Genomic DNA, 23227 nt, shown 5'->3' on the forward strand with positions numbered 1-23227 from the left:
ATTCCAATAAGAGATTCAAACACAGCCCCAGTACTTTCAAATTTACCCAGAAAGGAATCAGAACCCATGTTGTTCTTTAAGTACTATATAAGCAAGACGTTTTCGCAGTGACTGTTCGCAATTATCAATCTAGTAGCAGTATTTTGAATTAATTCTGGTTTCCAAGCAGTCGTTAAAAACCAGTCTCTCATACCAGCTGTGGACAACAGAATTTATAATCTGGAAAATACCATGTAAGGAGTGACTATACTGCATTAGAAGCTAGTATACTGGAGCTTGGAGGCTCACAGCCAAAGTCTCTGTGTGTAGGAAACACAGCACTTATCACCCAAGCCAAAGCTGATAAAGCTACTATTGCCACAGATTTCACCTGGGCTTCAATGACAACACTAAATCAGTGAGTGTCTGCACACTGTAACCTCCTGTTTTGGGGAAATTCAACCATACTAGAACAGGGTGATCACCGGGCAGAAAAATCGCCTACCAATCACCAGTCAGGACTGAGATCTGATTCATCAAACATCCCATTAAAAATCTCGGGTAGTGATCCAACACTGAATCAGAAGCAGGACAATGGGTCACCAGTCTACTAACAGTGTCCCCAAACTACTTAGCATTTCATATAAAGGCTAAAAAAAAATCAAGAGGGACAAGACTGATTGCCTTCTTTGGGCACACCATGCAAAGACAAGATTTTCTGGAAAAGATATTGAGAAAGGTTGAAGGCAGCAGTAAAAGAAGATCATATACAATATGAATATTGTATTCGCGAAGGCTTTCATGGCCGGGATCTAATGGTTGTGGTTTTTTTGGGCTCTTTGGCCGTGTTCTGAAGGTTGTTCTTCCTAACGTTTCGCCAGTCTCTGTGGCCGCCATCTTCAGAGGACAACACTTTGTGCTCTGGTGAGTGCTGTCCTCTGAAGATGCCGGCCATAGAGACTGGCGAAACGTTAGGAAGAACAACCTTCAGAACACGGCCAAAGAGCCCGAAAAACCCACAACAACCAATATGAATATTGTCTGTAAAGGAAGCCACAGGCTTGAGTTTACAAGAGCTGAGCAGGGCTGCTGAGGACAGGACATTTTGGAGATCACTCATTCAAGGGGTTGCCCTAAGCTGAGGGCAAGTTGACAGCACATAACAAGATTGAAGATACCCCGTAAGAACCATGGGATCAGCCCCAAGCGCCACTTCTTGGAATTAACTGTCAAGGCAGAGAATGAACCACAGGAATACAGTGCCTCCAACCTAGACAGCCTATCCAGAAGAATATTATAGTCAGTAGTTGAAAGCTGCTAAAAGTGCAAGAAGAATAAATAGATTTGGGTTTCTTCTGCACTTCCTGACAAACCCATAGAATACACTTTTCCAACATAAATCATAAAAATCAGACATTTTTAACATACATACTCAGGCACGTCAGAGAACACAATAAGAAAATAAGGAGGATAGACTTCTGTATTGCTACAATAACCCCTACTCAGGCACCATGACACAATTAACAATTGTGGGCTTATGGGGCTATAAATGCTGTCTCCACTGCCTGATGCTAGGGAGGCACATCTTTTGTTGTGAACAGGTCTATAAGCTCTGCATACTATTTTTCTTTGATGCTAGGAAAATGGCACAAGCAATTACATACGTACACTGTTAACAAACCTCTCCCTTATTTTTGCCATGTGAAACATTAATAGAAACAACTAACAGCAGACTGTAAAATTCCAAGAAATATATCAAATTAATTCCACATAGAAAAATCTAGTGCTCAAAACCAGTGAGGTAAAGCCAGCAATGTACTTACTGCAAAACCATTTGATATTCCAGATTTTCACTGTAGTTTTTTTTCAAGAAATGCATGTTACTGTACACTAGAGATCCTTCTCACTTGCAGGCCATAGTTTTGTCTTGAATCTAGTAAATAGCCCTTAAGAGCTTTCATGTACAAACAATCTCTCAGGCGATTTTCTACCCACAAGGTGGTGCGTAATACATACATACAACAAGACTATGGGCATGGAACTCTTCATATCCTTCTGCCTGAATAAGTGCTACCTCCCAGAAGGATGTACATGCCTGTGGAAAGCAGACAAATCAGTTAACTCTGATGCATCACTGAGATAATTTCTTCTTTGCATTCCAATTTTACACTACACTTGGAAAGATTCTGTTTTATAGGGTGGAAAAATTGCTTCATAACAACCTATTCACTCTATTGTTTTTCCAAAAAAGGCAATGTAGTAAGAACATAATTTCTCTGTCTCTCTCCCTCTCTGTCCTAAACTCTTTTCTGTGATGTACTGTTATAGCAGCTATATAAACCAGTTTTTACTCCACATGAGAATTTAGATACAACTGCATGTTCCTGAATTTTTTATGAAGAGACAAAATATTTCAAGTTATCTCGGGCTAGCACATACTGCAGAAGGCCAAAACTGTGTAATATACCATTATATGGAAAAACTATTCCTCAATTCAGACAGCAGTATCTCAATATTTAGATGCACATACAATGCCTTTACTTTTTCTTCACAAAAGCCTTGACTGAACCAACATGCTAGTAATTAACCAGAGCCTCCTGTTTTGTGTGAACTGGATAACTGCAGAGATCTGTTCTGAAATAAACCAGGATACTAAATCATAATTGACCCACAGTTTAAAATCCAGAGAAGTTACCAAGCTTGAGTTGCATCCTTTATCTTTTAAAATGTTTTAAAGGTGTTTCATTCAGGACTTTGAAAACATAGTATTTTGTTTTTAAATATTCTAATTTATTGTATTTTTAATGTTTTAATACTTGTTCTTTAAAATTCTTTATATGCATATACTGCCCCATAGCGCTTCAAGCACTCTCTGGGCAGTTTACAAGTTAATTATGCAGATTACACATTTCCCCCCCCCCCCAACGAGCTGGGTACTCATTTTACCAGCCTTGGAAGGATAGAAGGTTGAGTCAACCTTGAGCCAGCTACCTGGGATTGAACCCCATGTCGTAAGCACAGTTTTAACTGCAGTATAGCGGTTTAACCACTGTGCCATGAGGTACAGCCATCCATTAAAAAACCCCACTCAGACAGTCACTCTTGGAGGGAAAGCTTGCCTGAAGAGAAAGATCTTCACCTGCTTGCAGAAGGACAGCAAAGATTGGGCCAGTGTGTCCTCCTGTGGGAGGGAGTTCCAAAGTCTGGGAGCAGCAACAGAGAAGTTTCCGAATATGTAACTATCTTTCCTCCCCTCCTTTACCCTGATTCCTGGATTTTTTTCGCTATTTTGCACCTCTCACCGCAGCAATGTACAGTGGTGCCTCGCTTGATGACAATAATGTGTTCCGTTAAAATCGTTAAGCAAAACTGTCGTCAAGCGAAATTAAAAACCCCATTGAAATGCATTGAAAACTGTTCAATGCATTCCAATGGGCAAAATACCTCATTGTGCAGCGAATATCCTCCATAACGCAGCCATTTTCTGGTGCCTGTATAGCGAGGAAACTGTCCTTAACACAGCAGGGAGCCATTTTGCACAGTGGGGAGCCATTTTGAAACCCAACGATGAGCTGTTTTTAGATCATCATAATGCAAAGAATCAGCTCCCAATCGTTGTAAAGCAATGTTTCCTCATCATTTTGCGATCACAATAGTGATCGCAAAAAAACCATCATAAAGCGGATTCGTCATTTAACGAGGTAATCGTTAAGTGAGGCACCATTGTAGCCACTTCCTGCTCTCTACTGATTCTTCACTGTCTTATTTTGCCCTATTCTGTAACAAGTTGCAAAGATTGCTACAAAACACTTGCTAGTGATGATCTCAACAAATTCCATTAATTACTTCAATCCTGACATTGGCTGAATAACTCAGTGGTTTAGGGAGTCAGAAGTTAGGAGATCAATGGGAGTAGAGCCAACCTATGGTGCCTTGGGCAAGCTGCACAGTCCCAAAATGCCCCCAGAAGAAGGTAATGTTAATCATTTCTGAGTACCTGGAAAGTCCTGAAAAGGGTCACCATAAGTCAGAACTGACTTGACCACACATGATTGACTAAAGTAGTCCTTAATTCTCAAGCACAGCATTCCCAAAAAACTTTACAGAAACTCTTCAACATCTGGAGCTTGAGAAGCTACATATCCTCTTACATGTCCTTACCTTTAAAATGTTTTTAAAGGCATGATGTTTCTGTAATATCAGTGGTAACCCAGGACTGTTCTTGGACTGTAAGCCTCCACCATTAACTGTGCTGGTCAGAGTTTCTGGGACTTGCAGTCCAAGAACACCTGGGTTATTCAAGGTTGGGAACCACTGGTCTATATAACTGGTTGCAGGACTGCAAGTTGAAACGTTTCAAAATTGTATTTAAAAGTCTCACGGTTGTGCATTTCCTGAATGATGCACTCAAGCCAACATTGTAATTTTGTTTCTGCAGAATGACAATTTACAGGATTTTTTCTCTGTATTGTACAAAGACATAAACTGCCCTGTCAAGAATGCTGGTGCTTCAATTAATCTTCCTAAAGTAGCACAGCATTTCATTTGATGCAGTGGCACAGTTAGGTTTCAACTTTATCAACAACTATGAGATTTTTCAACAGACATTACATAAATAGAAAATTATATTGTGTCTTTATTCATGGTTTCATTTTTACATATAGTAATTAGACATGTCAAAACTAGTGCAGGGTAATAATGAATGAAATACATGTCCCTCTGTTTCCCCCACGCAGTCCAGCCACACTGCCTTCCCTAAGCTCCTTCTGCTTTGTCAGTGGGATGATTTGTTTAAAGCGGCTGTTGTGACAGCCCTTCCAGCCATCACATCTGACATATCTCCAATGATCTGTTTCATCAGCAAAGAGAGGGTATGACCAGGGTGGATCTGATTTAAATCAAATTTAAATCACTTCACAGCAAGACTTAATTTAATCATGTCATTTTGCACACACACACACAAACACAAACACAGAGCTCTCTCTCTCTCTCACACACACACACACATACACACACAAACAACACACACACACACACATAAACAATCTGAATGCCCAGAGAGTCACCACTTGCAATAACCCATCCACTCACTAGCACTTTCAGTTTCAGAAAATGTACACTTTCAGAAAGAGAAGGGCCAAACTTGTCTATATAAAATTGCAGAGGCACAATGGCTAGAAATGCAACTCTAAAAGAATGACCATCACTCAGGGAAACTATTGAACGCAGTTCTGGAGATTTCAGTAAGGCTTCCAAGAATTTATACCATGATGAAAGGGGAGAAAAAAGCTCCGACTAACTTGTTACAGCCAGGATCTGGGGACGATTAGATTTGTTATTCCTTGTCTCCAGACACTGCTGTTAATCTCTGGATATATAAAGATTTGTTTTAGCAATTGCAATTTTTCTGATGGTACCAATTAGAGTGGTACCAATTAGATGGTACCAATTAGATGGTACCAATTAGCAGAGATAGAAAAATTAACCTAAACATTCTATACATAAGATTTTGGAATCTCATAAAATTAAAGCCACAATGCCAGAATAGCAAAGTGCATTTTAAATTAAAACTATACCACATAGCATTTTAACAGTAAACAAATTAAAAATCCAATGTAAAAAACATTTGTTGTTTCCGTTTTAACTGAAGATTTTTATCTGCTCCTGTCATGACTGTGATGCTTTCTATGGTACACTGAGCCATAAAAAGGAACAGAGAAAGGGAAGCAGAACAAGGTCAGGCAAGTGAGTGAAGAACAAAAGCAGCAGCAGTTTGCAGGAGCACAGCTTCAGGAGCACAGGAAAATATGAGGGAGGTGTCATGCATTATCTTCTGGTCAAATCTCCTTTCTATTATGAGACAAATAAAGCTAGGAAGTTGTGAAGGTGTTCCTAACCATATTTGTTTGATGTTTACCTCATAATGGTAAACATCAAGTTCACCAAAATCCTATTGGTTATTTAAGACAGCATATGTGTGCTGCTTATATACCACCCCATAGTGCTTAAAGCTTTCTGTGGGCAGTTTACAAGTTAACTATGCAGACTACTCCTTGCCCTCCCCCCTCAGCGAGCTAGGTACTCAGTTTACTGACCTCCAAAGGATGGAAGGTGCAGTCATCCTCAAGCCTACCTGAGCCTGGGATCAAACTCAGGTTCTGTGCAGAGTCTTCACTGCAGTACTGCAGTTTAATCACTGTGCCACAAGGCACACAGCAGCCACAATCCTGTTGGTTGTTTACTCCAGTGTAAGTACAATGGCTTGAATCACAGCAGCAAATTGGCATTAATTAATGAGAAGAGAAGACTCCTTGGAAAAGACCTTGATGTTGGGAAAGTGTGAAGGCAAGAGGAAAAGGGGACGACAGAGGATGAGATGGTTGGACAGTGTCATCGAAGCTACCAACATGAATTTGACACACCTCTGGGAGGCAGTGGAAGATAGGAGGGCCTGGCGTGCTCTGGTCCATAGGGTCCCGAAGAGTGGGACACAACTAAATGACTAAACAACAACGAATGAGCATCTGCTTGTATTGCTCAGCAAATGGAGAGCAATACATATTGCTACTCATTTACTAGTGTCAATCTGCCTCTGCAGCTTATGTCACTGTACTTACACTATGCTAAACAACCAACAGCATTATGGCTGTTGTGTAATTCTTCTTTTAAGTAAGCATCTTTAATCCATTTCAATTCTTCCAAAGTTTAGTTTATAAATGTTAAAATGTCTCCATGCAGCCACATGTAAGATATATTATACATTTGTAAGTTCCCCATTGAAATGAAGAGAATAGCATTTCAAAAACACCTGGAGACATATTACAATGATGCAGCAGAAAGTCTAAGCAAAAACACCCAAGAAGCCACCAATGATGATCATTTATTAATCACAGGTCTCTTACGCAAAGCCAGGGCCTAAGGAAACATATCAAATGGTGCAAAACTCACAAACGTTCTATGAAGGATGGACAACTGATGATCCAAAAATCACAGAATGGAAAGGATGATGTAGGGACATTGTTGGATGATCTTTAACCCAATCAAGGCACATGTTGGGAAGAATCAAGAAAAATCTTGAACTTTCCTTAGCCTATACCAAGGAACTCATTTCTTAGACTCTGCAAAGTTTGGGGAAGTACCAAATAAATTAAAAATTCTGTATCTTGATTCAAGCCCATTTACACTATCGCACGAATCCCATTATTAGGACAACAAATCCTACATGACTAAGAGGAAAGACTGAAACCATTCTAAAATATAAGAAGTGAACTCCTTACCTTGTTTACCTTTTTTAAAAAAATCAAGTTATGTGAAAAGGTTCTGTTCACACCATTTTCAGTTAAAACAATGAAAGAGATTTCTTCCAGAACTTTTACTTTTAAAACACAAATCACATTTAGGAATCAGAGAGGAAACCACTCTGTGTTATCAGCTGACTAATGAAGATCATTAATTTCAGCTTGTAAAATACAGTACGTCCAGATATAGAGAAACTGTACAACCTAAAAGCTTATTAATGAAACAAGTATGGTAAAATTACCATCTTTAGGCTGTGACTGTCCATCTTGCATTAGATGAGCCAAATTTTTTCTGCACCAAAGCCAAAGTAAAAAAAAGATTATTCTTGTGGCAATTTCTTATACAACACAAATTTTAAACCATGACTCAGACCAAAGCTGCAATGTACATACAAGGAAGTGGAACATGGATCTGAAAATACAAAGTGGAATCCTGCTTTTCCCATGATATCCTACACCTCTCACCTGATCAGTTTTAATCCATCCAAACTTCTGTCACAGGTGCCATGCCAGAGTATTTGAAAAGCATTATTTTGCATTTTTGAGCACTGAAAAATAACAACCATTCTCAAAATGACATCTTTTTCCAGCTATGAGAATACCTGAGTCAAATTTTAATTGCCAAAGAGGCTACTGGACCAGAGGCAAGAGTTAGGAAGCAGAATGGCAGAGAACAGTAAAGAAAGCTGAATCTAGCAATAAAAAAATGCTCAGACAAAATGCTCATGAAAATCAGTATCCAACACAATCATCAGAGTATGGGTCACCTCAGCCAGGCAAGTCCTTTTGCCAGGATTATTTTTGCATTCCTAATACTGTAGTCAAATTCCAAAAAATAAAACTATCAAATAAAACAATTTAACTTTCACTCCCCAAGAATTTTAAGCAGGAACCATAAAGAAAGTGAGAAGAAAGAGAAATAATGAAAGAAGCAAAAAGGAAAGGACATAACAGCAGACAAGATTTGGGTGGGCTTGTAAGGGTGCAGTCACTCAAGACAAAAGAACCCTAGTTACATTGATTCTGCCATTACCGAAATAGTTTTATAAATTTCTGTTCACATAACACATGGGAAACATTGATTCATTTGACCAGCCAATCAGATTTTTTTTCCACTTTGCCAGCCTTTCAAAAATGATTCAATCCCTGTTTTGCTTTAATCCTGATCATTCCAACGTGTGTGAACACTGCTGTCAATTTATTTACTTTGCAAATTGTTTGGGTTTTGGGGTGCCATGACAAGTGCACTTATATCCTTTTTTTAAAAAAAAAAAATTAACACATGGCAATAAATTGATTACTTTTTCTTTTCTATTTTTTTTTCTTCACAACAGTTTACTAGTGTATCACTTAGCCAAGGTCTTCCCTATTGTAACCATCGTCCCCAATTTTGTGTTACTTATAGTTTTTTTTATCCTAGCTTTTCAACAACAGTTCAAGTACTTTTTAATGCTACCCTATATTTACCTAGTGACATATTCTACCACTTGGTGCATCAACTAACATTTGGAAGTGACAGGAAAGTGGCATGCAGCGATATATTGCTCACAATTTTTTTAAAAAAGAACATTTTAGGGCAGCAAGGATCCAGGAACAGGATGGAAAATGAATCGATTTATATGAGATGGCATGTATAGACTACAGAACTGGTACAAATAGCAAGAAATGTACCGATTAAACTGACAGCCATGTGAACAGGCCCAGCAGTATATATACCACATGACTATTCATATAAATATATTGATATAAAAAAGGAGGAAAAAGAAATTAGAAATCCATGTGATTAGATCCTAAGATTAGGTCGGTGTGATTAGAAGTTGGATGTTTACTATAATATAGTGCAAATTCAAAAGCTAATATGACTAATAAACACATATAACCAGTTATATGATTTGAGGGGGAGGGGAATGAGAACTGTAGGCACCAGTTTGCCCCAAATAAAACACACTTTTACAATCTTCAATCATGGGGGGAAAACAATGAAAAAGTATTAAAGACTATGTATTTTCCTCTCCCCATCCCTTGGAAGACTGGGTTATTCTGGGTTTTTAAAAATATTTCTGAGCTGTTTTTAAAGGCAGAAACCATTACTGACATTCATGTTCTAGTCTTCTGTGCCAAGTATGGTTTGGGATGGGGAGCAGCAATTGTAACAATTACTAAACATAAATGACATTTATGTGTGACATTTATGAATCATATGGCAGTTACCATAAGATTCCTATACAAAACTAAGACCACAGACATGGTGTTTTGTGCATCTTCTTAAGTATTTTGACTTAGTTTGACAGATAGGATAGATGTCCAACATCTTATAGTAAAAGGTATGAGATTACGTTTACTCTGCTTGCCACTCTGTGCAGTAATAACCAGTCCACCCAGCAATACTATTTTATTTCTCCATATGGCACACAAGGGAACAATAATAAATGAACTGAGCTTAAACTAAGAGAAAGGGTAGGCAAGATTCTATTTCAAATTACCAGGCAGTTCTTTCAAGGGCTCCATTAAAACTAGGGACCCATCATGTGGAATAACTCTTAGTATCACTTAAAATTGTTAAGCAGATTTAAAACAGATAAGATACATTGAGGAGTCATTCCATATTAGGCAAGACAATATTGTTTTTCTCTTTTGGTGCCTACCAGTAATATTCAGAAACAAGCTGTTTGCTTTGAGTACCTTATTATCACAACACAGGAAATGAAAATGTTAACCCTGCATATAAATATTATGAAATATACTAACTCAAAGAAATGTTATATATGTGATAATCTCCAAAAAGCTCCCTCTTTAAATAAAGAAATGTAAGGATCTTTTGCCTTCTTCAACTGTTGAAAAATCTACATCTGTCTTCTGTTTAGTATCATAGTAAGATCACATCCAAGAGCAGTTAATGAAAAGTGATGAAATAAAATTATTTATGTCTTCTCAGAACAGACATGCAGAAAATACCTTTGACAACACAATACACAGTGTTTCAGAAATCTACAGAATGATGGGATGTTATTCACGTGGATGGTAGAGATATGAATTTTTTTCTAGAAATGATGAATGCATGGAAGGAAGATTCTGATAGCAACTGTGACATTGTTGTCAAAGGAGACTAATTCTTTGCCCCCAATAAGGTCCTGACTATGTCATAGAGAAACACTCACAGAACTGCTATCTACTGTATAATCAGAGGAAATATCCTACTGGCATAACTGGAATCTCCTACTGGCAACATCCCTGCAAACCTCACTAGGATCTATAAAACTAATGCTCCCACTAGCAGATTCTGTTATAAATATGACTGCTAGTCACTAATTAACTGTACATAAGAAACAGAACAATGAAAATCTGAAGATCCTTGCACACACAAGCACGTTTAACACACATTGCCACAGAGGAAGATTTCATAGAGTCACAGGATCATAGAATAATGGAGTTGGAAGGGGACTATCAGGCCATTGAGTCTAACCCCTTGCTCAGTGCAAGAATCCAAATCAAATTATATCTGAACATATAAAGCATATTTTCTCTTGTATGCCTCAAGTGCTGGAGCACTCACTACCTCCCAAGGTAATTTGTTCCATCTTCCAAAGAGATGATCGGTGCTCATGAGATAAAGGAGTTAACTGTTATGTGTCAAGGTCGCTTCTGACTTATGGTAACCCTATGAATTAGTGACCTTCAGAAATTCCTATCAATCAACAGCCCTACACAGCTCTTGCAAATTCAAGGTTTATCAAGTCAATCTATCTTTTATTTGGTCTTCATCTTTTGTTGCTCCCTTCAACCTTCTCCAGAATCACTGTCTGTTCCATATTAGGCAAAATCAAAAGAAACAAAAAAAACAAAAACAAAAAAGACTGAATTTTGTATTTTCATAATGTGCCCAAATGTACTACAGCATCAAGGGTAGTCTTTTTTGTTTTGTTTTGTTTATAGGGAGAGTTCAGGCTTGGTTTCATAGAACCCATTTATTCATATTTCAAGTGATCTATGATATCAGCAAAGCTCTCCTTCAACACCACACGTCAAATGAATCTCTCTCTCTCTCTTTTTGCCCCGTCAGCTTTCTTCACAGTCCATCTTCCAAATCTGTACAGAGTAATCAGAAATACCACAATGTGGATTATCTTCATCTTATCTTCATTTTGTTCTCCAGTGACACATCTTTATACTTGGGGATCTTTTCCTAGTTTCTTCTGTCTCTCCAAATCTCAGGTTTCTTTGCTGCAGTCTCCATTTGGATTGATAAGTGAATCAAGGTATAACAATCTTTAAGAATTTTGATTTTTTTTCATTGTCAAATGAATTTTACAATTTAAGTTATATAATCATTATGTAGATGTTATTTTTGTCTTCTTAATGTACAATGGCATTCATTTTTTTAAAAAAATTCTTTCTTTTACTTAGTAGTTATTTTGAGTTGAACATGAATATGTTATTGCTTCATAGCCAATTAGGCTGTACAAATAAACAAAAATTAAACCAGTCTTAAAAAATAGTATTTACATCTAATAAAATGCATATAAACAATAAGAAAAGCATAAAGTAAAATAATGAAATAAGCATTCTCAGATATTGCTAAGCTCAGATCATAAAAGCAATCCAATCTTTTCTCTTCTGGGAACCCAAGCCAAGGCATCCTGGGAGTAGGACAGACAACCCCTCGTTTGATGATGATTTCAAGTCATAGCTGCTTTATTCCAATAACATAGTATTATCTGGATATCCCAGATTTTTAGCATTTCCTCCACCAATATTCACTTTCTCCTTCATCTGAATCTAATCCATCTTTCTATATGATATATTCTGCATATAGATGGAATGGTTTGAAAGGTAAAATGCACTCTTGTCTGACACCTTTTCCTATGGGAAACCATTTTGCTTTTCCACATCCTGTTCTTACAATAACTTTCTTGTCCAGAGTATAAATTATGCGTCATATGATTGAGCACATCTACTTCTTTTAGAGCAATCCATAGCCCTTTCATGATCCACACAGTCAGAAGCTTATTATATCAGGGAAGAAGAGGACAATGATGTCAGGAGGCTACATTCCATTGCTAGTCCAGCAGGATCACCCAAGGTACAATAATCAAAACTGAGACAGCAGACTATCCTTCTTCAGGATTAACAGCCACTAGAATCAATAGTTCCACTGGGGATGTCAGAGGAATTCCTGAAAAGTAGACAGTGTACAGCAGCAGTAGTAGAATGTAACACTGGCAGAGGATCTTTCACAGATGACAGCAGTGAAACTCAAGCTAATTTTGTTTAGTACAGTGCAAAGTAAGGCAATGGAAAATCACTGCTGATTATTTTGTACAGGTACCTTGAAAACTCTACACTGAGGCAATGCAAAATAAGTACAGCCCACTCCACTCCTGACAGATACTGCACTTTAGCAGCTGAGATGATTACGGGTTTTAATATATAGAAATACAATGCACGCACACGCTCAGGGCTACTTTGTGCAGTAACCTAATAAGTCCTTTTGTCTTATAAATGCACAAAAGCCCATGCAAGCTGCCCTTGTTAGTTGTAAAAGGGATTCAAACAACCAAGGCTGTTTCCCCTCAATCACATGGTACCAACCTGTCTTAGCAAATTACATAAAGAAAAGGAAACACTCAAAACAAATCTCTTTAGTTGCTGACAGCATTACAAATCCAAGCTAACAAAAAAAAAACAATTTACATGATTAGTTGAAGCAGCAGTTAAGTAACAAAGTTGCAATTTGGTAAGCTTACCTCCATTGACAGGTACTGTACTAATGCAATAATTTTTAAAAAAAGAAATCATTTTTAAGTGGGACTATAATAGCTGCTTCACACAACTACACCACCACTTTAGAGATAGAACCCATTACACTATTGCATGATCCTGGAGCCCTGGTGCAGAAAAAAAGATGAAGGATTACAGGGGGATTTAAAAATAAGATTATCAGTTAACAGGTCTGAGAACAGGTAAGTGGCTTGTGGTAGAAAGCTAAGAAAAGGTGAGCTCAACAGATTATAAATGCTACCATTCAGTAGCATTCAGTTACTATCTTCTGAGAAGGACTTTGTTTTTTAAAAAACTTGTCAGCAACTGTCAGTGTGAAAACAAACATTAACAGCGGATGGATTTTTTTTTAATATTCAAAAGCCCATGCTCAATAAATCTAAATTTAACACTAATTGCCAACATCAATACCATCCCCTTGCTGTCCAGATCTAAGAATTCTGAAGCAAAAAAAGTGAAAACTGAGGACTTTGTGGAGAAAAGCAAAGAAACCTCAGCATCAGGGATCCTGCTTTATTTCATTTCTCCATCATTTTCCACTCCAGTTCTATATACTGTAAAACGACAAGTCTGGTGCCATTACCTATTCATACATCACAAAACCTATTTATAATAGTTGTGGTATAATAGGCACAGATGGCAAAAGTCAATTCCAATAAGATTAAAAATATATGAGTAGACTAATGGTGGATTTCCAAATCCACATAATAATAAGATTATTAGTTCAGAGAAAGGCAACAAAAACAGTTATCTACTTAACTGAGATCACAATGCAATGTAAAGAAAAGCATTTAAAGGGTTTTGCTAGCTCTTAAGCTTGGACATTATAAGAAGGAAGACTCACTGGAAGAGAGAGTAATTCTCAGAAATACTGAAGGCAGCAGGAAAAGAGGAAGACAAAATACAAGGGATTGGATTAAAGGAAGCCACAGTCTTTGATAGAGCTGAACAAGGCTATTGCAGGTCTATGATATCATAGCAGTTTCCAGTATAGTTGATGATGGGCTGTTCTGAAGGTTTAGATGTTGTTATGTTAGGTAAAGTTTCTCCTTATAGTCATACTTACAAGACCAGAGAAATCAGTAGTGATGGGTATATCAGCATTAGAAAACAAGAAAAACAAACAATATTTAGAATATATGGAATAGGGCGACCTTCAATGTTTGAACCTTCTACACATTCTTATCTGACACATATGAGACCGCTAGTGCAGCTTTTTGCTTAGGAGCATAAGCTATGAGCTAGGCACGTTAGGTTCTAATCTTGGCCTTGCCATGAACTTAATCTGTTGTTGTTGTTTAGTTGTTTATTCGTGTACGACTCTTCGTGATCCCATGGACCAGAGCACGGGAGGCTCTCCTGTCTTCCACTGCCTCCTGGAGTTGGGTCAAGTTCATGTTGGTAGCTTTGATGACACTGTCCAACCATCTCATCCTCTGTTGTCCCCTTCTCCTCTTGCCTTCACACTTTCCCAACATCAGGGGCTTTTCCAGGGAGTCTTCTCTTCTCATGAGATGGCCAAAGTATTAGAGCCTCAGCTACAGGATCTGTCCTTCCAGTGAACACTCAGGCTTGATTTCCTTTAGAATGGATGAGTTTGTTCTCCTTGCAATCCAGGGGACTCTCAAGAGTCTCCTCCTGCACCACAATTCAAAGGCATCAATTCTTCAAGAAAGCTTCAAAAGTTTTCTTTATGGTCTAGCTCTCACTTCCATACATCACTACAGGAAAAACCATAGCTTTGACTATTTGGACTTTTGTTGGCAAGGTGATGTCTCTGCTTTTTAAGATGCTGTCAAGGTTTCTCATTGCTTTCCTCCCAAGAAGCAGGCGTCTTTTAATTTCGTGGCTTCTGCCACCATCTGCAGTGATCATGGAGCCCAAGAAAGTAAAATCTGTCACTGCCTCCATATCTTCCCCTTCTATTTGCCAGGAAGTGATGGAACCACTGGCCATGATCTTAGTTTTGTTTTTGATGTGGTTTTTTTTTATTAAGATGAACTTAAACTACATAACCATAACTCAATCATTTCAATCTCTTTTTTGTAATCTAAGGCTGTTGACTGGATGGCTTACAATATATTGTTATGGTAAGATATATAAAACAATTGCTTTGAAATAACATTTTAAAATATACCATATGTTATGTTACACAAGTTATAAAACCAGTCTCATCTTCATGCAGAGGATGAACTGCATTAACCTTCCCCAATCTAACTTGTATTCATCATAAACATATCTCTAACTGCTTTTTATCTTTTACAAATGAGACAGCAAGAAGGTGAGAATAAAAAGTTGTTCTTCCATCTCCCCTGCCTCCAATTTATTCCTGAGACTATTGTCAGAGGCTCAACAACTGATTGGGCACCCTGATCTACACAAACCTGCTTTTTTCCTGTAATCTTGGCCTTCATGACCTGAGAAGGAGACAGCATGCTTCTCTTCATCGCAAGTTGTCTTTGGAATAGCGGAAGAACCGCTCAGTAGCAATTCCTCCATCCCAAGCTACAGACTCTGACAGTTGGAGACTTCTAGTGAAATTGTGCCTTCTGTGACCCTGCAGCTGCATTTAAGAGAGTGAATAAATTGTTGGGAGTTTTTGCGACCTTGCATGCATGCTGCCTCTAGTAGGTGTGACTGAGAGGAATCTTTCTGGGCTGAGGTGACTGTCAGTCACTAACAGTTCTAACCAATAGTTCCTTCTCTGCCTTAGAAATCAAAGAGAGCACCGCCTCTCTGCTCTGTCTTTTCCCTCCCTCATGAGTCTGTTGAAAGCTGAATCTGTTGAACTAGGGGTTTAATCATATCTCAGCAGGATTTTTGTTGCCTAAAAATCAATTCCTTTTCCCCTTGAAAAAAAAGATATACTGGTTCTATGTCTCTTAAAGCAGTTGCAAAACAGCTTAAGGCAGGGCATTTTCAGCAAATAGTTGCCAAGGGATAGGGTAATTCATATGGCTCTCCCAAACCTGCGGAAATCAGTTCCCACTGGCCCTAGCCAATCAGTCCTATGGTGAGATACAATGGGATCTCAACATAATAAGGAGCCAAAGGCTTCTCAAACCTGAGTTAAATTAGACTGTGCTTTTAAGCAGACCAGTGCTTAACCCCACGGCAACTTGGCTGCTCAGCATTTTTCTTAGAAGTATTAAGCTGCCATTTCCCATGTCTTCTTCTTAACTCGCTAAAATCTACTGTAATTGTGCACATAGCTGGTATGTAACCCAAACCTTTTTTTAACCATTTCACAGTAAGATGTGGTCCCTCTAGACTTTCCGATAAATGAGAATAAACAATAAACATACATAAGATTTTATTAAAAGTAATACCCATTTCTAGACATTTTCATTATTTATTAAATAACTATTTCAGCAATGAAGCTAAATTAACCACCTTTATTAGACATCAGGAAAAGTTGCAACAATGTGGTGCAAAACCAGTTTAAGACATTCTTGATTTTGAACAATTATTTCCTAGCTGCTCTCCATTCCCTTTCATTGTATTCTAAATCACCTCTGGAAAGCTGAGTCAATGAGCCAGAAGTCAGGGTCATTATCTTACACATTAATCAATCTTGTCAGTTAACTTCTCAGATAAGCCTTTAAACACTTCTTTTCACGCCAGAATTACCTCTCAGAAAGACAGGATTTTCTCTCTTTTACAGAAGCATGCCTGTCATACAATTCAGTAGTGTTTAAACATTATAAATCCTCTCTGCTCTTGAAAGGAACAAAGTTCCATAACAGCAAAACCTAATAATTAAGCTCGAACAGCAAAAATTAACTTTTTATATGAAGATTTAAAAGGCATATCTCAAAACTTTGCTGTTTAACCTCTACAAATCAAATGCTTAAACTGTCATAATTTTAAATAATGTATTTCAAGGTAGCCCTAAGGAATGAGTAATCTTAATACTCAACTTCTGCTTCAAAGTTAATTGGTTCCGCATTGTGGAGTTATACCATCTTCTCCCATTCAAATATTTCTCCTTTAAGTTCTCTTGAAAAATGAACATAAACTTACAGTGATTACAGTGAATCCATAAATTAGAGATTATGGCTAGAAGGACTACATACTTCTATGACACTGGCTCCTAAGCAGCTGCAACACAGTAATATATTCAACATGTATAATTTGTCTTGTTTTACAGCTGTTATGCGAATGAAACACTGACTCCTCACCAATTGAGAAATAAGAGCTTTTGTCAGAAAAATACTCAGCAATTCTAGGCATTATCCATTTATTGCTCTTTTCCTTCACCTAACAAATTGTTCTAAATGACCAATGGCTGCAATGGCTAAACTGAAGTACTGCAATGAAGCCTCTGCTCTCGCAACCAGCGTTTGATCCTGATGGGCTCAGATAGCCAGCTCAATGTTGTCTCAGCCTTCCATGCTTCCGAGGTTGATAAAATACGTATCCAGCTCAGTGGGGAGCTAAGTATTCCTTGCACAATTATGTTGCAAACCACCCAGAAAGAGCTGTAACTTTATAGAGCTGTATATAAGTCAAAACAATGGCAGCAACAACAATGCAACTAATACTGCCTATTGAAGAAACAACCCACTGATTCTATGGCACCGGACAAAAGTCTATGGAGACGTCTTTACAGTACAGGACCAGTCATGTCTATTCTTAAGTAACTGTCATTAAATTCAACTGAGCTTACTCCTGGTTAAGTATAAATTTGCACAATTTTACTAGGATAAATGGGTAGGAAGCCTATATACAACTACTTTTTTTCACAGAATGAGTTATTCTGGTTTACATCAAATATAAGCATACATCTTACACAACATTTATTTTTTGAGCTTTGAAAGATGGTACATCATGAAATGGGACCTCAGTACACAACATTTAGGCCGTATGATCTTATTCATACTTGGATGAAAGTTAAATGGCATGTAACTAACACGTGCACAGGACTACAGCCTTCATGGACACATCTCTACTTGATACTAATCCCACATTCTGCAATAAGAACATTGTACTACACTAGAAAGTCTCAAGCATCCAGTTCTGTACCATAAAGTCAAAACACAGGAACCAAGTATTCTTCAAAATTTAATATTTCACACTCTAATTCACAGTAATTAAAATCTAATAACACCTTGCAACTAAAGCAGGTTGATTAAATGGGAAGGGGGGTTTGCACTGGAACTCCTCTGTAAATTCCACTGATTTGATGGACCTACTCTTGTTGCAACTTACTTCTGGATTTCAGTCAATCTATTGAAAACAATGCATTTACATGGTGTTGACTGAAATGTTTACATATAGGCACAGAGCTTTGCCTAGTCAATTGTGTGGCCAAACATATTAGCTATTTTTTAAAATTAAAAAATGCATGTGATTCCAAGTAGTTCAAGGAGCATAGAGGACCATTACATAAGATTAATTAGGACATACACATTAAAAAAAAAATCAGAGACAATAAGAAACTAGTGAACAGACATACTGAAATCTTGGACAGACTTGTCTTCTGAGACAGCGTAGTTTAGCCCTAAAAAACCTATATATTTAAAGAAATGGAGGTGTAATTTTCTATATACAAATTAAACCTTCAAAGAGCAATGTTTACTAACCATTCCTTTTTAATTTCTCTCTTGTTCCTTCCCTCCTTCCTTGTAGAAAGAAACAACAGACTTACTTAAAACTCAATTGCTAACACGTTAAAATCTTTGCATAGATAAATCTACCTGCAACAACATCCTAATTAGTTTTGCAACAATGCAGGGGGTACAATCAACACTACCAATTATACCTCAGTTGTAACAACTATATTATTTCAGAGTACATAGTAAAACCCATTTCATTTTAAGTAAGTTAAGAAAGGTGCTGATTTTAAATTCAGAGCCTAATATTATCCTATTTTTCTCCATATTAAGTTCTGTTGTATTCATATGATATCCAAGTAAGCAAGTGTAAGATTCAGACTGAAATGTTTTCCTACGATATTGGTTCTATATTTACAGATGCAGGAAATAGTAAGCAGAGGAGTCTTCAAACTGAAAAAGTCATACTGTGTAATCAAAAACTAATCATAATCTCAGATATGGATGGAGAAAGCCTATTGGTTGACACTCCAACTTGACTTATTTTCACAAAACAACTCATTTCATAATTTGCAGCCTTAAGATGCTATCAGCCCTTTGATTTCTATTTTCCCTTATGAACATGATACAAGTACTGTAGATGATCCCTAATATAATTCTCTATAATTTTTGTGAAGGCTACTTAGCACCTAACATCATGCATGCTGAAAACAACAACAAAACAACAGCTTGCTTTCTAAAATATTGTTTAAATGATAAAGCAGACCAAGTTATGGAGAATGAAACATTCTTGAAATATTGTTCATTTGTCATAGCCCTGATAATGTCTCAAGGGTAAAGCCCATGTGCAATGTATATTAATACATGCATTCTATATATTTTTCATGGGGGGGGCTATTACGCAATGCCAGAGTTGGTAAAATGCAAAATATTCTAAGGCTTCTACCATTGCCTTCTTCAAATGTAAAGTAATACTTATATTTTTGCAACTACTGATGCAACTTTGCACTGAAACATTAATAGTTCTTAAATGGCACTAGTTCCCAGTGTCTCAAACTGGTATTAATTAAGAGAGCAACATAAGCAATATATTACTAGGCAACAATTATTAAATTGTTTCAAAAAGATTATGCCCTGAACATTGACCACTTATGCTATTCTATGCAAGTTTGTTGAGAAATAATTCTTCAGTATGGCTTACATCCTAGCAACAAAGCAGCCTGATCCCATGCACACTTATTTGAAATCAATTTTCAGTGAATAGTATTAGGACTTATTTTCAATTGCATATGCATAAACCTGGCTACGCAGGTTAAAATGGATTCAACAAAACCTCTAAATACTGTACACATTTAAAGTTCAAGACTCCCTGTTAATCCAGCACATAAAATAGTATGAAAATGCATTCATTTAAGGTGTTTTTCATTGGTTTGGTTTGCAATGCTTGAACTGTTTCTGCTGAGTTTAGAAGTTCCAGACACAGTCCCAAGATATCTTGCTGAATAGAGTGGAGCAAGTAGATGAAAATAACCAGCAATGATTTAAAACTAGTAACCTGCCTTTTCAGTTGTTTGTTTCTTGCACAGACTGGCCAGGGTATGATTGAGATTTAGCACTCACCTGGCTCAGTCCTTGCTCTGGAGTGGGGGTGGAGTGTCAGGACCTGAAATTTAACAGGGATTATGTCCCTGTGGAATGGATGCTGATTCCGCCAAGGTACCCACTGTCGTAGGAGTGAAGAAGCACTGTCAAATATTTACTCTTGAGCTCATTCACATAAGCCATATGACAATTACAGAATACAAATCCCTAGGCAGAAAGAACACTATGATGGCAGATGATAAACTAGACGGAGCCAACTACAGAAAACTAAACACACTTCTAGCAACAGTGATGCATCTTCCTCATGCACCCTGGATTAAAAGAGCCTCCAGGGGCCTTAAAATTATCACTCCCTCTTCCAAAGACACTTTGACTCTTTAACTTCCTCTATGACCACTCTTGTCTTTCAGTCAGCATGGAGTGCCAAGTGCTCTTCTTTTCCCTGGGGAAAACACCACCTCCCTTTTTAGAGAGGCACAGAGCAGAAGAGGACAACTTAAACCTGGTCCAACCCCAGGGTCCTTCACATTTTCAGATCAGCTTTACAATTTACTTATGGCCCGCACAAAGCAGGGGGTAGTGGTGGGAACATCCACTTCCCCTTCTCTCCAGAGCTCTCCACTATCAATCAGGGCTTTTATTCATTAGCAGGCATCCACATCTTGCAAAGTACATTCTCTGTCTCCTCATTCTCTCCGCCCTCCTCTTGCTTTAACACTCTTTTAAAGGTTCCATTAAACCACCAGATCGATCCTTCCACAACTCCCTAAAAGCAAATCTCACCCCCACACACAGAGTGGGCATGCCTTTTTACACTACAGGCAATGCGAAACAATAACATTGTCGTCTTGTGTTGTTGTTTTTTTTCTCCTTTCCATTCCCTCCCAAACCTCGCTCATCCCCAAAAGTTGAGATCACATCATAGTAGGATGAGCTTTGTCACGATACACACAAACAGAGGTGTTGCCATTAAACAAAAACTCAGGTGGCGTGGAAGAGGTTCAGGGGGATTGGAGACAGAGAGAGCCATGCCAGATTCGCAGACAGGAGGGGAGAAAAGCCAAAAACTTCTTCCCGGAGGAAAGGTGACCACGGCCACAGCTAAAGAGCCAGGTAAGCAGAGATGGAGGGAGGGAAGAGAAGGCGCAGAAGGATCAGGCGAGCGAGCGAGCAGGCGGGGAGAGCCGGGCACACTTACGTCTCGGAATTTGTTCCACTGTCCAACCTCCTTATCGTACTGGGAGATAGTTGTAAGCCACTGTTTATCATCCAGAAAATTGCCGCTGTCTGATCTGCCCGCGGCTCCCGTCGCTGCTGCCGCCGCCGCCGCCGCCGCCGTTACAACACCCTGACTGCACCAAGCGGCTGCCCACACACACGCGAAGGCGGCTACCTTGAGCATCTGGGGAAGGAAAAGAGACACACAAAGGGGGTGGTTATCTCACAAATAACGGTCCGGGGGGGGGGGGGGAGAGAGAGAGAGAGGTTGGGTCGGACAGAGAAAATACAGCCCGCCCGGAAAACGCACGCCCTAAGAAGGCTCTGAGTCCAAAGCCCGTTTGGGCAGCAAAGAAAGGGAGTCGGCGACAGGCGGCGGAGGGAGGAGGGGAGGTCGCAAAGCTATCCTTGAAGCTTATTTTTCTTCCAGAAGAAGAGTTTTTAAAGACGGGGGGGATGCCTCCGGAAAAACGGGGGGGGGGGGCGGGAGGGAAGGAAGTGAAGAGGAACGGGGGGGGGGGGAGAAGAGAGAGATGCCTGGTCCGTCACCTTGCTGCGCACCGCACCGGCTCCAGCGACTGGAAACGCAGCTCGGCGCTGCCAACTGTGTCTCTTGCCGGAGCTGCCGCTGCCGCCGCCTCTGCACGCGCCGCCGCCTCCGCCTCGAGCCCGTCCACTGAGCTCCTTGCGCGCGCCTCTCTCCCCCCCCACCTCCCGCGCGCTCTGTTTCTCCCCTCCTCCCGCCTCGCAGGCCCTCCTTCACTCCTCCCCACCTCCACTCGACACCCCCCCCCCCCCAGCCACGCTACCGCTGTCCCAGTCGGCTGCTGGAGTCCTTTCGGTCCGCAGCTCTGGAAGAGAATGAAAGAGAGAGAGAGAGAGAGCAGGAGGCAGAAGCGCGCGCTCTCTTTCGCTCGCTCTCTTTCTGACGGGCCGAGGTGTAGTGCTTTCTCGTCAGGGGTTAGGACGCCGGGGAGATTCTCTCCGGCGGAGGCATCGACTTAGCGTGGCAGGGAGGGCCTGAGTAGGCATGACTTTTTCTTTCGGCGTGCATTTGGGGAGAAAGGCGAGGTGCTCCTTAGGGGGAAAGAGCGGACCCAATGAGGAGAAGCGGACAAGTGGTGGCTACCAATGTGTTGCAGAAACAGCTGCCTCATCCTCTCGCACCACCAAGGCTCGCTCGCGCGCTCTCTCGCTCGTTCTAAGTTTAGTGGCATGATGGCGGGATGAGGTCCGACCAGTCCAAAGTCCAGCCTTTCTCGTGCCTCTTTAGTTGGGGGAAAGACATTAAGAGGGAAGGAGCCCTCAGCCATGACGCCCCACAGCACCCCATATTTACCACATTCCTGCTGCCTCCTGAGCTGGGAATCTGCAAAGCGAAGAAAGCTAAGGCTCCTCCCCTCACCCATGGAGGTGAGGGTGGTCTTCCAGATGTCGTTGGACTCCCACTTCCCTTCAGTTCCAGCCAGCACAGCTAATATTGAGGGATGAGGGGAGTCATGGTCCAGCAATATCAAGAGGGGTGGGTGCATGTTTCCCATCCGTTTCCTGTTCTTTCCTCTTTTTTAACTCTTTCGACACCACCGCTGGGAGAATCAGGAACCCCCCCCCCCAGCTTGCTTGCTTACCCTATAGCACTGGCAATTATCTGAGCTGTGAGGGGGAGTTTAAAAATGCCATGGGGATGTGAGGTGTACCTCTTGTTCAGCCCATAAGAGCCCCTTGCTCTTCCAGCAGTGCAACGTAAAGAACTCGTTGCTGGAGATGCAGCTACTTCATTTTATCACACTTGCATGT

At 39.6% G+C, this 23227-nt stretch overlaps 1 protein-coding gene across 3 annotated transcripts in view; it reads right to left on the reverse strand.

The window, feature by feature from the left end:
• The window catches only part of SPOCK3 (SPARC (osteonectin), cwcv and kazal like domains proteoglycan 3), a 189590-nt gene extending 166701 nt beyond the window's left edge, over positions 1 to 22889 (reverse strand). The window contains exons 1-2 of one of the 3 annotated variants that reach the window (XM_073001479.2): positions 22770 to 22889; positions 21411 to 21614 (exon numbers count right to left, since the gene is read on the reverse strand). In XM_073001479.2, the coding sequence (XP_072857580.1) occupies positions 21411 to 21614 (204 nt within the window). In that variant the 5' untranslated portion in view covers positions 22770 to 22889. Of the gene's footprint in view, positions 1 to 21410; positions 21615 to 21979; positions 22114 to 22769 lie in introns of those variants that run through there. The other 2 variants (XM_073001478.2, XM_078376680.1) reach the window with 2 other exon arrangements.
• Positions 22890 to 23227: the final 338 nt, after the last annotated feature.

Source organism: Pogona vitticeps, chromosome 5 (assembly GCF_051106095.1).
Source record: "Pogona vitticeps strain Pit_001003342236 chromosome 5, PviZW2.1, whole genome shotgun sequence".
In the NCBI taxonomy this organism is placed as follows: domain Eukaryota; kingdom Metazoa; phylum Chordata; class Lepidosauria; order Squamata; family Agamidae; genus Pogona; species Pogona vitticeps.